This window comes from Xylocopa sonorina, chromosome 13 (genome assembly GCF_050948175.1).
Source record: "Xylocopa sonorina isolate GNS202 chromosome 13, iyXylSono1_principal, whole genome shotgun sequence".
In the NCBI taxonomy this organism is placed as follows: Eukaryota; Metazoa; Arthropoda; class Insecta; order Hymenoptera; family Apidae; genus Xylocopa; species Xylocopa sonorina.
Genome location: NC_135205.1, coordinates 3,301,150 through 3,316,104, shown reverse-complemented (window position 1 = coordinate 3,316,104; position 14,955 = coordinate 3,301,150). Strand labels below are relative to the sequence as shown.

The window sequence follows — 14,955 nt, the reverse complement described above, 5'->3', positions numbered from 1 at the left end:
CTTATTGTATTGCATCACAGTTCAGTTTTTTGTATTTACTTTAGACACATTAATGTTTACATACGCATCAAGGTAATATAACTAATAAAATGAATTTTTTGTACAAAGTATAATTATAAAATAGTTATGTGTGCACTACTTATACTAATAATATTAATACAACGTGCACTCAACTATCTTATTTACATGTATTTGCATATGTACAAAACTTGGTTTTTTGTCATGGACTATGATTCAATAGAAAGATTAAAATTGATTACCTATTATTTAGTATCAAATTTATCAGCAGAGCTTTACAAAAAGGCTTGTATATTTAAATGACAGTAAAATTTATCTGTTTTCTAAAAGTGCAAATAATACTTCAGCAGTCAATAATAATATCTAGATCAATTAAAGCTATGTATTACTTTACGTTTAAAGTTGCATATATCTGTACATCATATTCGTCAGATTATCACTACAAAGTCTTCCTGGTTCACAAGCAGTAAGCGTGAACTTAGTCCATGGCTAGATCAGGATAAAAACAATCCTTGCCTCGCATAGCAATTCACACTAAATGAACCCTACACATTTTCAAATAACTCCATTGTATAAAACACCAAATTATTAGTTGTCGATTTTAGAAGTTCGTACAATCTTTGCAAGGCCAATGCCATATTAATAAGCATTTTATCTCTAGTGTTGACATGAGTACATGATGTTGGACATCAACACTGTTTGGTTAGGTTCACTCCTTATATAGACAACAAGACACTGTGCAAAATACTGCACACAATTAAGTCTTGATAATACAGTCAGAAAAGGTCATAAGATGAGTCTTGAAGCATATTTGTACCCTATAATGTGGATAAAGTATTCACAAATACTTTCAAGAAGTTCTCTTTATGGACTCGCTTCGTTTCGTTTAACCGAGGTTGGGACAATGGAAATTACTCCCAACAGTAATGGACGTTGCCGTCCAATCAGAAGCAATTCGGCCTTTTTCGTGCTAAATACACTCCAACGAGATTGAAGATTCACGCACAAATTCCAGCATTCATCGATAATAACATTAGAAAGACATGTCAGATGTAAGGAAAGCAAAATGGCGGACGCTGCACACACGGACAGTTTCGGATGCGAAAAATCTTTGAATTCATTGTATTATGATTAAGAATTCGGTATAGGAACATTTTACGTCCATTTTAAACATTAACTGAATTTTATATGATAATTTATAAAAACATACTTTTATACAATTTTGAATACATCTACTGGGAATGTTTAGATTGTTCTTCGTTATTCGCGTTAACATAACCTTTACACCATCTTACGAACACGATAAATCTAATTTATTTTATTTTCATCTCGACCGTTTTCGAAAATAAGAAGAATTTAAGAATGTGTATACTAATTGTTCTTTTCTTCAACTTGTTAAATATATATTTTTTAATTTCATTTTAAATCTCTTGTATATTCTATTACATTTAGAGTAAATGCATTAGCTTTGTACATAGAAATGTGTATTTTCTTTCTAATATTTGGAAATATTTCATATAGTTTATATAAATACTCGATCACATTACATGATCAAATTAATTGTTTCGCACAATTGTCTTTTTATTAATCTTAAAATTTCTTTCGTAATTAATTGTGATAATTATAATACATAATATCATTTTATGATACATTTTATAATACCTAAAAAACGTAATTTAAAAATTGGTTTTTAGTAATAAGCTTTTTCTACATATCATACAGAAAAAATAAGAAAAATAAAATAAACTGCATACATATATACATAGAATCGTATTTACATAGTATTTACGTAGTGCCAAAAGCGTACAACAGAATAATTATGTATGAGGATTACTGTCAAATTATCATATAACTATAGTTATACTCAATAATGCTTTATACTGATGTAGTTTTTACATTTTAATTTAGACACATAAAACCATGAAATTAATAAAAACTTGTATATTTACTATAGGTTAATACACGAGATTGCAAAGATAATTAAATCTCGTTAATTTAGTAACCTTGAAGAGATTGTTACCATTGATCAGCTGATTTTGACATTTAAATGGCTATAACCTATTTATGAAATATATTACATAAAACCACCTGTTGATTAATTTTGTCCTTTTTAAAAAAGCTTTCATATCAAACATGATATAATTATAAACGTTATATGATTATTAGTTAAACGTTTAATGAACTATTGATGATAATTACAGTTTGTACTCAACCCAAGGCATGGTGACTTTTTCCTTTTTTTTTTTATTATAAAACTGTATTTGAAAAGTGCTGATTTTCTCGTGCAGATGTTAAAAATATTATACACCAATAAATTTAATTTATCAAAATTATTTTATATTATAACTTTAAATAATTAAATCAATCATACTTCAATAAAAGTAGATTTTAGTTTCTTTGGATTCTATATAGAAGGTGAAATAATGTTCTGTTACATGTATTACAATCTTGTTTCATTTATATTTTTTTTTTTGTTATTTTCTTTATAATTAAATATACACAATGATGGTGTACACAACTATTTTGTGCACTTAACATTGCATTCGCTATAATTTTGTGACCTTTCAGACACATATATCTACCAAAGATAGCAATCAAATTGAGTTATGTACATACTATGAACAGTACATTTTATAATAGAAAACGGTTATAATGTAGGTCATAAAGATACAAAATTTCAAACTTGAATGAAAAATACATAGTATCGCATTATAGTTAGAAAAAGTAATAAATCAATGTATAGTACAAAGTCTTGAAACAAAATGATATAATACACATTTAAAAATGCATTTCCATTGCATAAAATTCAATTTTTTTACATTTCTTCATTTTTGTACATTTTTAAGTCCTATAGACAAAAGAAAGAAAAATCAAATGTTAAGTGGTACAATATTTTTAAATGACAAGTTTGTTCTTACAAATGTTCAACAAGATAGTATACAATAAACTGTGTATACATAACACATATTTAATCCCTCTGATCTCACCTGCTTGATATTAATAAATGTTTTTAGTCATTTTAACTAGTAAATTTTTCTTATTGATGTTTAGTGTGCATTACACAGATATAACAAAAGTTTATATGTTAATTTTCTCGTGTTTTCCACTCAAGGATTCATATCCATAACTTGCATTCATAAACACGATATGTAAGGAGTAAATAAAGTGCAAATTTGTGCCCAAGCTAAAAACTAGTTAAGTACAGAAAGATTCGACGTAAGCAAAGATATTTTTGATTACATGAACATGAATTCGTTATCAAAGTGCAGTATAAATTAAGTAAGCAGTAATATTTGATAGTTTTAGAAAAATTAGCAAGAAGTGAATATAATGTAATGCATAAAATTAAAAATATAATCCCTCTTCTTTCAAAGTTTCTTATTAAAAAATTGTCCCAATTGCTTTAAATGTTTGAAACTTCTTTTATTTTATATTTCAATTGATTCAATTTTTAATGATATTAAATTCTTAGTTTGAGGTACAGTTTGTGGTAGACCCAAGGGACGGTAATTCTTTCTTTTTTTTTTTTTATTATAAAATTGTATTTGAAAATTATTATGAATTAGATAATAAATGTATGTTACGTAGTTCTTCGTTGAGGTTTTTGTCCTTTAATAACAGTTGGCCGGCCTTTTATATAACCTTTTTTACGACGTGGTGTCTGAAACATTAATATCCAACCCCCCACAACTTCAACTACATTTCAAAATTACACAATGTTGTAATATAAAAAACGACAAACGATACGATCCAAAATGTAAAAAAAAAAGTTTAAAATTTTTAACATATTAACATAAAATCCTCACCTTTTTACTGATATATGAATTAGCATTACGTGCAACAACTCGTTTAGATATTGGAATGCTCGGTCTATTAAATTCATTTGGTTTCTTCACCCTAAAATTACGTAGTTTATATATCAATAAATCTAATAAAGATACAGTTTAGGTATGCAAATGTATATATTTTTTTAATTTATACCTGTAAATTCTAACAAGCCAATGCTCGGTTGTGTAGGCTTCTTCCAAATATGTTAATTGGAAATTTTTACTTCCTATTTCAGCGTTACGCGTACGATCATAACCATACGGCGATCGATAATCAATCTTAACTTCTCCAAATCGATAATAGCACAATTTATACATCAGTGAATTTAGGAGAGTAGGCGAACCTTCTGAATCCACACGAAATTCTCCCTTTTCACTAAAATAATCACTCTCGCGAATATCTTGCGGATGTTCACCTTCAGCAATTCGCACCATCCAAAGGAACTTATTAACATCATCTCCTGAATATCCAATCATTCCACCAAAAATAACTAATACATAGTCTACATCTAATGATGTCATGATTTCATAAGCAGCACTTTCATTTGAGCTCATTGCTTTTCCAACCAGAGCTATATGCGAATTATTCCAAGTATTATTGTCCACAAGTGTAGTTCTATATTAAAAGACAATATTTTATATTGCATCATTTTGTGAATAACTGATATAATATATTCTCAAAATATTATCTTTTAACATGGTATACCTATTAGCCATTCCAGCAATTTGATAACCATAATCCCACCAACTCATAATTCTAGCATCAATGGGTGTGTTTTGTGCTAGCCAATAGTAAGCTTCTCTGAAATCATCAAGGATGGCTCTACCACCATCATTGCTGTACGATGCCAAAACAATTGAAGGGCTAGAATACGCATTGCTTGTAATCCAAGTACAATGTAGTGTAAACATCATCATTAACATAAACGCGCCAATGACAACACCATTTCGAAGATTAACTCCTAATCCATCACCATTGCCTCTGGGTCTTTCATGTTTCATTCTACGAAGTTTACCAGCTTTATCATAGAGTGCCCTACCAGGACTCCTTTCTCTCTCTTCTTCACTCTCTTCCTCACTTCCATTACTGCTTCGATCGTTCCTTTCATTGTCTTCTTCTTTAAAGAATAATTTAAGAAGATCGCTAAATGCTACACCAGCAAGCATACAAACGACTGGAGTTAATGTGAGCATAAGTCTCACCATTACTCCGGCGAAATAAACAGCACTTATAGCATACAATATAACTGTAAAAGAAATCATAATTTTCATGATACATTTGTGTAACGTCAATCAATAGATAACTTTATCGTGCAGTCTTACCGAAAACGCGTTCATCGTTAATATGTTTAATGCAGTACCAAAGACCCACAGGAAATGTTGTTACAAGAATGTGTAAATCGAAGAAGAAGCTGAACCAAGTTGTGGGTTGATGTTCAGACACAGATGCTATTATTGGAATGTGTACCTTTGCATAACCAGTGTCCCAAAGTGAATAAAATCTTCCACTCCAAGGTGCAACAACACCAGCATAGGTTAAACAAATTAAAACGAACAAGAGAATACCAGCTGTCACTGCAACCACTCCACCAAAGTATTTCATTTCAGATTTTGTAAGTACAGTCCTTAAATATCTGTAATAATGATACACGTTATACTAAATCTTTAGTGTATCAATATTATTAACTCGTTGAGATCAACATACCTGAGAGTCGCTACAAAAATTAAAAGACCGAATACACCTCCAGCTGCCATGTGTTCTGATGTTCTTATTGGTTGAAAACCAACAAATGGTATTTGCATGCTCAATAAAAGACCCAAAATGTAGAATGTAGTGTAACTTGTGAAAAGACGATTGCTGAATCGATTCATGACTAACAATGCAAAAACATGGAGTGGAATTAAGTTAATAATAAAAACATAACCACCCCATGCTGATACCATATAAAAGTAGGATAGAGCAGTCATAGAAGCCCAGAAAATAGAACCAGTTTTAACTGACTTAACCCAAAGGTAATATGTAATTTGTAGTGCAAAGATCGCAATGCCTTCATTGTCATAACTTCCTGCTACAGATCTTGAAATGTAACCAGGTACTATTGCTATAAAGCAAGCTGCAAACAGACCAGCTCCTGCGCTCCATATTTCTTTTGTTAATAAGTACGTTGAAATGGCTGTAAGGCCACTAAATATCGGAGCTAAGAATACACAAATATCTCTAATATGCACTGGGATGTTTAATGAATGTAATATATAATGTATGGATCCTGATGTTATCATTAATCCAGGATAAACAGTTCCTCCTACAATACGACCCAAGGGATACCATGCTCTTTCATCGAACCAATTTAAAAAGTTGTAGAATCCATGTTGCACCATATAAGCAGTGGCTCTGTAATTAAACCTGTTACAAATAAAACACTTTATTTAAGCGACAGTAAAATTTGTATAAATTAAATTAAATTAAAGTTTACTTTCTTGGTCAAATTACATTTCACATCAAAATAGACAGGGACATCATTAAATAAAACACAGTGCACTGGATTAAATTATCGACAAATATACGTGAATTATAGTACGAACGTATGACCTAATATTGATAACAAAAAATACGTACCAAGGATCGAATTCATGTATGATACTTTCGAAACGTATTACTGCAAATAATCGAGAAGCAAATCCTGAAATCCAAGCGAGTAGCAAAACAGTAAACGTAATTAGAGAACTGAAGCCAACAGCGTTTGTTAATGTAGAAGTTTTCATTTGCTTAGACGTCGATTTCTTATCGGGGAACATATCTTTTCTGGTATTTGTCGTGGATGTTCTATTTGGCAACATATTTCGTTTAAATTTCTGAATGTAATGAAAAATACTTTCGTTTTACACTTTAACAGACATTTGCCATGAACATATTTAACATTTTCTTCTATTCCGACACGTTGCAAATCAAGCGGCGGCCGCAACAAATTACCAAATCACTATGCCTAGGCTAGGAGTCTAAGACACGTTGAACACCGGCTACGTGTTAACCATGACTTCCACAACTACGTCCCTCACTCTCAGAAAAATCTGGTAGTGGAATGGTATGTTCGAATATAAGCTTAAGCACGCACCACGCTCGATACAACCATCGAGCACCCGATTGGTTTCATTAACAAGATATTAAATCGAAAATAGTTCGTCTACCAATGGAATTAATTTTATACCAATGCAATATCCGGTCATCGACTACGGTTCAAATACAAAACAGTCACATGTTATACGCAGACACTTATCTCGAAACGTCATATCCGAGTAATCTTATTAGTTAACCACTGCCTCTTACAGTGCACTGTGAAATTAATATTTCCTGCTTTCGTTAAAAATACGCATGAGACACTCTTGAACGCATTAATCTACCAGTTGATGGTTCAATTGCGTATTAACAAGAGTATTATGAATTAGTAATAATTTATGAAGAATAATATTAATGTACGAAATAGTACAAATATTTTTCTTAGCGATCCATAATTTTAATTGGGATTGAAAAGAGTCAAGGTAGACCAGCGGCATATTACATGATCTAAAACATATAATGTAAACACAATTTCTTCTCTCATGTTTACTAACAAAGAACAACTAATAAAACGAACTGGGAAAAATCCTATCGGCCGTTATGAATTCTTAAAACTTTTAGCCACAGAATTTAAGACTACCAAATCTAGAGGTAATTCGTACGAAAAAAAGTAATATAGTTGCTAATAATTGAAGTTAATATAATAAATTGTTTTTATAGAAGCAAAGGAGCAGGTATTAGCTAATCTTGCCAATTTTGCTTATGATCCTATTAATTATGGATATATAAGACAATTACAAATAATTGATTTATTTCTGTACACTTTGTCAGATGATAATTTAAAGTTAGTACTTTTTGCATCAGGTGGTATTTGTAATCTATGCGCTGGTAAGTTTGTAATTTTCCAAGTATGAGCAATATGTAAAATATATATTAGTAATTAAAATGAGGTAATATATTTTAGATCCGATCAATAAATTATACATTTTACGCAATCAAGGCATTCGATTATTAACATCTCTGCTGTCTTCAAAAGATGAGGATATCATACTTTCAACAATTACTAGTTTAATATTTTTGATCACATTTGAATCTAAAAATGAAGTGACAACTGAGTTAATCGAACAAATTTCTGACTTGTTAAATCATGAAAGTAATCGTGTCAAAAATTTAGCAACAATATTTTTAAATGACTGTGTCGCAGCAAAAAATGAAACTGAAAATTCTTCGAATATATAGAAAATATTTTGTTTAAATACATACTTAATTATTTATTAATGGACAAATTAATTAAACTTACAAACAGAATGAAATTATCAAAATTGTTTTTTCAACTATTCAAAAAATATTGTACAGGAACATCTGGTGCTCTAAAAACTATAAAGATTGGAGATAAAGCATCAGTCTTCAAAACAATTACAAAAGATGACATATTGAATTTTGCTAAATTGACAGGTGATTATAATCCAATACATATTGAATCATCAAATAATCTTGTCCACGGTGCTCTTCTTAATGGCTTAGTATCAGGAGTATTTGGTACGAAAATACCAGGTCCAGGAACTATAGTAGTTGAACAAAATTTTACATTTCCAGCAGCATGTTATGCTGGAGATACAGTAGAAATAGAAGTACAAGTTATTTCTGTAAGAAAAATTATAAAATGTGAATATATTTGTATTGCAAATGGAAAGAAAGTAGTTTTTAAAGGAAATGCAAAACTTATTAAAAAATTATAAAATGTTTCAACACATAACATGGTAAATATGTATACTCTTGATTAGTAAGAAAATAATGTAATCTTACATAGTTATATGCATTACCTTGTAATTATAAAATGATATTCATATTAAATGGAGAAAAAATAATAAAGTAAGCTTTTTCTTTTAACACAATATGATTGCACTATTACCAGATTGTGAAATATTTCTTATTACGTATGTGACCCATTTTAATTGCTGACTATACAAAATGAGGTACATTTAACAAAACCTGCATCGACTCACTGATTTTCGTTACTTTATGCAAGTGATGCATTGAATTCAACCAATGTAAGTATGATTAAGTTAAATAATATATTTTTCACTCTTCTTTTGACAATTTATAATTTTTAATTAATATAACTTTACATAAGTGAAGCTTTGTCAACATAAATAATTATTTTACAGCAAAATGTATCCAACATTATTACTATCAGTCCTTTACTTTGCATCCGTACTGGCGGACAATCAAACAAAACCAAAAGCATTAAATAGTACTACTCAAATTCCGACAAATGAATCCCCAGTTGGCTGTGCTTGTGGCATTTTTCTGAGTGGCCAGTTTAAAAAAGGTAGTAAAGAATCACCTAGAGGAAATCCTGCTCTTGTTCACAATTTATCTGGAGCATTTCCATGTACTCCAGTTGGAAATAAACTATGTATAAATAAGTGTCTGAATGCTGTAAGTTCATTAGTAAATATACAGATTTTATATATTATTCATTTACTGCAACAATAGAACATTGAAGTTCAACGAAAGTATCATAGCATCATAATTCTCAATATTAAATTCTTAATAAATGTTTTTGCTGCATCAATAACTCAAAAACAGCAAATTCAGAATTGTATTAGTTTTGCAGAAAATGAGCAATATGTGTATTTTATTGATACAATTATTTTAATATTTCATTTTATATTCTCAAGCAAAGCTTATTAAATATTTTTTGCAGATTATTAAATATCTACCAAACAGTTCTAAAATACTATGTAGTTCAATAGAATATGACTGTTATAAAGAGAAGGTATGTTTTATTATATTATTTTAGTTGTATCATTAAGTAGTTTTTTTTTTACATAAATAAGTGATGTAAAACTTTTCATAATAGGCTTACTTATTTATTAAAAACTGCAAGAATGAATGGATTAACACAAATCTTTCTGGTGGAAGAGAATACTGTTGTAAAGATGGTGCATCATACAAATGTCCAGCTTATTAAATTAATTTATTATTTTTTTATAATTCTTCTATGTTATAAGTTTTTATACGTACATATAAATTTTATATTTTTTTAATTTAATAAAAATGTTCTCTCTTATAGCATATATTCTTCTCAAATGTCCCGCTCCATGTCTAAATATAGCTTCAAGAGCATCAAGTATCTACACTCTACAAAGAATCAAAGGAATCCTAGATAAATATCTTAAAACCTTTATTCTATAATTAGATTTAAAGCTTCAACATTTTTTTCTGTTCTGTGAATTTTAAGAAAGGAATTCTTTTCCTCTTGTACATTTCTTCTTTGTAAATAAGTAATATACAAGGTATGATTTTGATCTTTAATTTGTGCTATTGGGTCAAGTTCAAGCATAACCCTGATAACATTACAAATGACAATGTTAAATTTAAATTGATCAGTTACTTTAAACCTACATCATATATACTATATATTTTAACAATTAATGTTAAATCTTTATGAGAGTTAATTTGTTTGATAGAAAACAAAGTATGAAAAGTTCATGTATTATTTGCACCACTGTTTAAATATAATTATGAACAAGATTATAGTGTCTTATGAAAATGAAAGAATGTGATGCTATATCATAATTAATAGAATTAATCTTAAATGATACATTTAAATAAAAATTGGTAAGAAATATGTGCGCACGACTATTAGCATGCCCTTTGTGCTCGCAGCCAGGTTTTTTAACATTGGATGCATTGCGAACAGGATTAATAAGCGTAGCGACACGACCCCTCACATGCCCTGTGTGTAACGAAGTATTACTTGGTATTGATAAACTTACCATTCATTTATTCAGCCATACTATTACTTTGAACAGTAATAATTCAACAGAGTTGCCAAAACATACAAATATTATCAGTAATCATAATCCGTCAGCCATAAATAATTTACAAAATGCTACATTTCAAGACTGGAATGTATCCAAGATACAAATTGGAGATTCAATTAAAATACCACAGAATAACTTGAATATTCAAACTAGTTTAATATCTTCTCAAAGCCTACAGGGTGCTAAAAGTGAAGCTTCAGTTTTGAATTCTGAGGTTTCACTTCAAGATCAAAATCCATTGAATTGTGTAACTCAAGTTACATTTCTGCAAGATTCAATTTGTGGAAACAAAAAGACACACAATAGAGAAATAGAATCGGAGAAAGGACAAATGTTACAAGAAACAATCAAATTAAATTTTGGTACACAGTATTATACTAGCGAAAATGTTAAACATGTAAGTTTCGTACAAAATTATCCTGAAACACAATGCGGAAATGTTCAGACATTTAAAATCTGGATGCAAGGTCAACATTATGAACAACAAAATGAAAATGTAGCTAATAATATGGAAAGATCTGTGGAAGGTGAAAAATCTTATAACAACAAACAAATAGCAATAATTGACAAATTCCCAAATGTTACAACTACTTGTAATAATGCATCGTTAGAAAAAATTACTGACCACAATGTGCAAGAAAATTCATCTACTATCTGCAATGAAGGCAGAGATAAAAATGATAAACATGAAGAAATATTACCTCAGTTAAAACTTATAAAAACATTATCATCGACAAGAGAGAAAGCTGAACGTTGTAATATATGTGGTTTTCATTTTCCTGATAACAATATTTTACTTTTACATAAACAATTAGTACATATGATAAATGAAAAAGACGTGGATGTGATTCCTGAAAACTTACTTAAGAATTATTCGTGCCACTTGTGTTCCAAAGTGTTTAAAATGAGGGGTAGCTTAATGGTACATATGAGAGTAGCACATACAGGATATAATTTAGGTAATTTACTACACATCACAAGTATATCAATTATATTGTCCGTTATATATTAAATGAACACAAATTTTTAGGTTCTTTAGGCAAAGGTGAACAAATGGAACTTATATTTAATGAAAATAAATATAGTTGTCCTACATGTGGAAAAAAATTTAAAAAGGTAATACTAAGTTTCTCTTAAACATTATTTGTGTGAATTAAAATGTATAATTATACCATTTTAGGAACAACATGTAATGCAGCATTTAAAAACACACGAAGCTAAACAGTGGGAATGTGACATATGCAATAAAATGTTTACAACAAAATATTTTTTGAAAAAACATAAAAGATTACATTCAGGAGAAATGCCTTATAAATGTAGCATATGCAATAAAACCTTCACTTTCCAACAGTCCTATCATAAACACAGATTGTACCACAAAGATGATAAACCACATACATGTACAACTTGTGGCAGGTCATTTAAAGAATTATCTACTTTGCATAATCATGAAAGAATTCATACAGGAGAAAAACCCTTTGCGTGCGAAACTTGTGGTATGTTAACTTTTTATTATACGGATCTTGTTTAAAATAATATGACAAAAATTTTGGACTAATGCATGTTTTGTTTTCAGTTATTACTAACAATTTAACATGGATTGTTCTGTTTCCGCAATGTATGTATAATAATATTTTGTGTTTATCATTACTTTGTACAAATAAAAATGGCTTGTGTATTTGGAAGCAATTATTTAAAATCATAAGTAAATTATGAACATTCATACATTTATGAAAAATTTAAATATATAATGTATACGCATAATATATAAAACTAAAATGTACCTGCACAAATGTAAACATCCATAATTTAATTATAATTACATATTTTGAGAATCTTATAATTAAAAATGTTAATTCTATGTACAACTTAAAAGTAAAACTTTAATTCTTTAACAATGATATTTGTGTTTTTTAGGAAAATGTTTTCGTCAACGTGTATCTTATTTGGTTCACCGTAGAATTCACACAGGTGTAATGCCTTACAAATGTACAATATGTGGAAAAAGTTTCAGATATAAAGTATGTAGCAATTACAGAAATATATACTTGTAGCTTCATTAATCATTTATTATTGTAGGTAAGTCAAAGAACTCACAAATGTCCGATGCAACAAATAGCAAATATGCAACAAACAAATACAACAATAAATGTAATGAATACACAAGGTACCACTAATGATTTATGTACAACTCAAAAAGACTTTTTGAAGGATAATCAGTCTTTGCTAAACATCATAAACAATGAAGATAACAAGTATGTACTGATAATAAACACTCAAGATCAGCATTGCTTAACAGAAAAATCTACTACTGAGAATAACATTGAAACTAATGCAAAGAAAAAACAAAAATTAGGAGAATCCATGGGAATAAACAATGAAAACAAAGAAGTAAGAAATACATGGAAGCCTGACATTCCCAATGGATCTGTACTTAGTAAATCCCTCGAAACTTGTAAAATGATATATTCAAAAAATGAAAAACCATATCAGGACGATACAAATGATTTCTTTTCAATGGTAATGTCTCCACTTGAGAATGGGTTATCTTCACCTACTGTTGAAATGGAACACTTACGAGTATCATCTCCTATACAAAAAACAGATATATTGAAGTCATATGATACCTTTAAAAGCACAGCACACAATATAGAAATGAACATAATTAATACAAATATAGAACAAAGTTTTGATAGTGTAGATAATAATGTAAATAATTTACAAACTATTAACGAAGAATCCTTTAAACAATTGTTGTATAGTATTAACGAGAAATAATTACTATATTCTTAACAAATGATATTTAAGATATTAGTTATTATTATTACAAATAAATAAGAACATGTGAAGGAAAAATTATTTAATTTAAAACTCGCTATGAATTCTTTTGAATGTTTTCAATGTACTAACATAGAAGTTTACTTTTTTACAAAATATATTTTTTGAAATAGAAAAAAAAAATTATTGTACGCTTGAATATCATAACACTTCGCTTGCTGAATTAACCATTATATTCAAATAATGGTATCTGCCTCCGTTAATGTTTATAACAAAACAAAGTGTTTTATTTTTTTTTTTATGGACTAAAGTTATATTATTTTTATCGCTGATTGGTCGAACGAATAACACACGTTGGCCAATCACCGTTCGAGATACATTATGTTATGGCTATATGAAGGAACGCACGTGCTCGAGTCGAATCGACCGAAACAACTTGCATCGTACATAATCCACGGTCGAGATATCGTAGCAGACGACGCTCTGATCGACTTGACAGCACAATCCGTATTTTCACGTGTCCTCTAGCACATCGCATTGCGTAACTGGAGTCCGACTTCCAGGGAGGAGCTCCCTTTTTCGGTGAGTAACCTATCTCGGTAGAAAATTAAAGCTACAGAAATATCTGGTATTTAGAACGTTTATAATAACAATATTAAAAATTCGTTGCATTTATTTGTCGGTATACTTCGTTTATCGCAAGCTGTTTTGACACAGCTCGGATAATATTTTAGTTTATTGGCCAATTGGGCACTATCGAATGAGGTTTCCAACCAATCGTGGTCGATGTATACATACTTGTCGTGATCAAACAATAGAACCAAAACTCGACATTTCTTACGACATTGTAATTATGAAGTTTATATGTTTTCGTTGAAGATTGAAACGTAACGAAACTCTGTTCCCATACAATTGCATCGAACATTATATTCGTACGTAATTAAAAAATGTACCGTGATTGTTATTTAGCAAATCATCAGTAAACGTTGCGTATGCGAAGTCGTTGAGATGGGTTAAGAAAGAGTACAATACCAAGCTTTAAAAAGTATCAGTGGAATAAATAACAATTTTCTAACTTAAATCTCTGAATATTTTAATCGATACTGACACGTATCAATTTCATGTTCTATAGTAAAAGTATAATATCACGCATTACGTTTAACATACATTTATATTCATGATAACCTAATCGTATCCTCAATTGTCAAATAATATCAGAAATTGGAGAGTGTTTTTGTCGTTTGAATTGAAATTACATATATCGGAGAATTTAATCATTTTTCAGGCTTGTTTTTTTAGGTTACTTTGTAAATATTTGTTGCTCTATCGTGTACATATTCATAAATATAAAAGTTCTCTGCGCATATTGCAACAGCGCGCAATGTTGCATCGAACATATTCAATCGTATATAGATGTACAATATATTATTTATTTATCGCATAG

At 29.4% G+C, this 14,955-nt stretch overlaps 3 protein-coding genes and 1 pseudogene across 10 annotated transcripts; 3 read left to right on the top strand and 1 right to left on the bottom strand.

Moving 5' to 3' along the window:
• Positions 1-3,420: 3,420 nt before the first annotated feature.
• Positions 3,421-7,077, bottom strand: Stt3b (catalytic subunit 3B of the oligosaccharyltransferase complex). Of its 3 annotated transcripts, none has more exons than XM_076906031.1 (7): positions 6,463-7,077; positions 5,551-6,249; positions 5,169-5,479; positions 4,552-5,092; positions 4,000-4,461; positions 3,825-3,915; positions 3,421-3,714 (listed from the first exon to the last, which is right to left on the bottom strand). In XM_076906031.1, exons 1-7 carry the CDS (start codon positions 6,681-6,683, stop codon positions 3,688-3,690), a joined length of 2,352 nt encoding a protein of 783 aa, XP_076762146.1. In that variant the 5' UTR covers positions 6,684-7,077; the 3' UTR covers positions 3,421-3,687. The 3 variants fall into 3 exon arrangements, with proteins under 3 accessions (XP_076762146.1, XP_076762145.1, XP_076762147.1); XM_076906030.1 differs by having other exon boundaries at positions 3,421-3,679; positions 6,463-7,075; XM_076906032.1 differs by having other exon boundaries at positions 3,529-3,708.
• Positions 7,078-7,268: 191 nt separating this feature from the next.
• LOC143430237 (uncharacterized) lies at positions 7,269-8,674 on the top strand (annotated as a pseudogene). The gene is made up of 3 exons (XR_013102613.1): positions 7,269-7,551; positions 7,621-7,788; positions 7,865-8,674. The product of XR_013102613.1 is annotated as an uncharacterized LOC143430237 (transcript).
• On the top strand, positions 8,216-14,224 carry LOC143430230 (follicle cell protein 3C-1-like). Of its 4 annotated transcripts, XM_076906297.1 has the most exons (5): positions 8,812-8,951; positions 9,069-9,342; positions 9,611-9,682; positions 9,767-9,916; positions 14,215-14,224. In XM_076906297.1, exons 2-4 carry the CDS (start codon positions 9,073-9,075, stop codon positions 9,875-9,877), a joined length of 453 nt encoding a protein of 150 aa, XP_076762412.1. In that variant the 5' UTR covers positions 8,812-8,951; positions 9,069-9,072; the 3' UTR covers positions 9,878-9,916; positions 14,215-14,224. The 4 variants fall into 4 exon arrangements, with proteins under 4 accessions (XP_076762414.1, XP_076762412.1, XP_076762411.1 ...); XM_076906299.1 differs by lacking the exons at positions 8,812-8,951; positions 14,215-14,224 and adding an exon at positions 8,216-8,355 and having other exon boundaries at positions 9,767-9,976; XM_076906296.1 differs by lacking the exon at positions 14,215-14,224 and having other exon boundaries at positions 9,767-9,976.
• Positions 10,031-13,615, top strand: LOC143430213 (uncharacterized). 2 transcript variants are annotated; one of them, XM_076906263.1, is made up of 6 exons: positions 10,031-11,692; positions 11,764-11,849; positions 11,914-12,229; positions 12,310-12,438; positions 12,651-12,754; positions 12,813-13,615. In XM_076906263.1, exons 1-6 carry the CDS (start codon positions 10,537-10,539, stop codon positions 13,509-13,511), a joined length of 2,490 nt encoding a protein of 829 aa, XP_076762378.1. In that variant the 5' UTR covers positions 10,031-10,536; the 3' UTR covers positions 13,512-13,615. The 2 variants fall into 2 exon arrangements, with proteins under 2 accessions (XP_076762378.1, XP_076762379.1); XM_076906264.1 differs by lacking the exon at positions 12,310-12,438 and having other exon boundaries at positions 10,032-11,692.
• Positions 14,225-14,955: the final 731 nt, after the last annotated feature.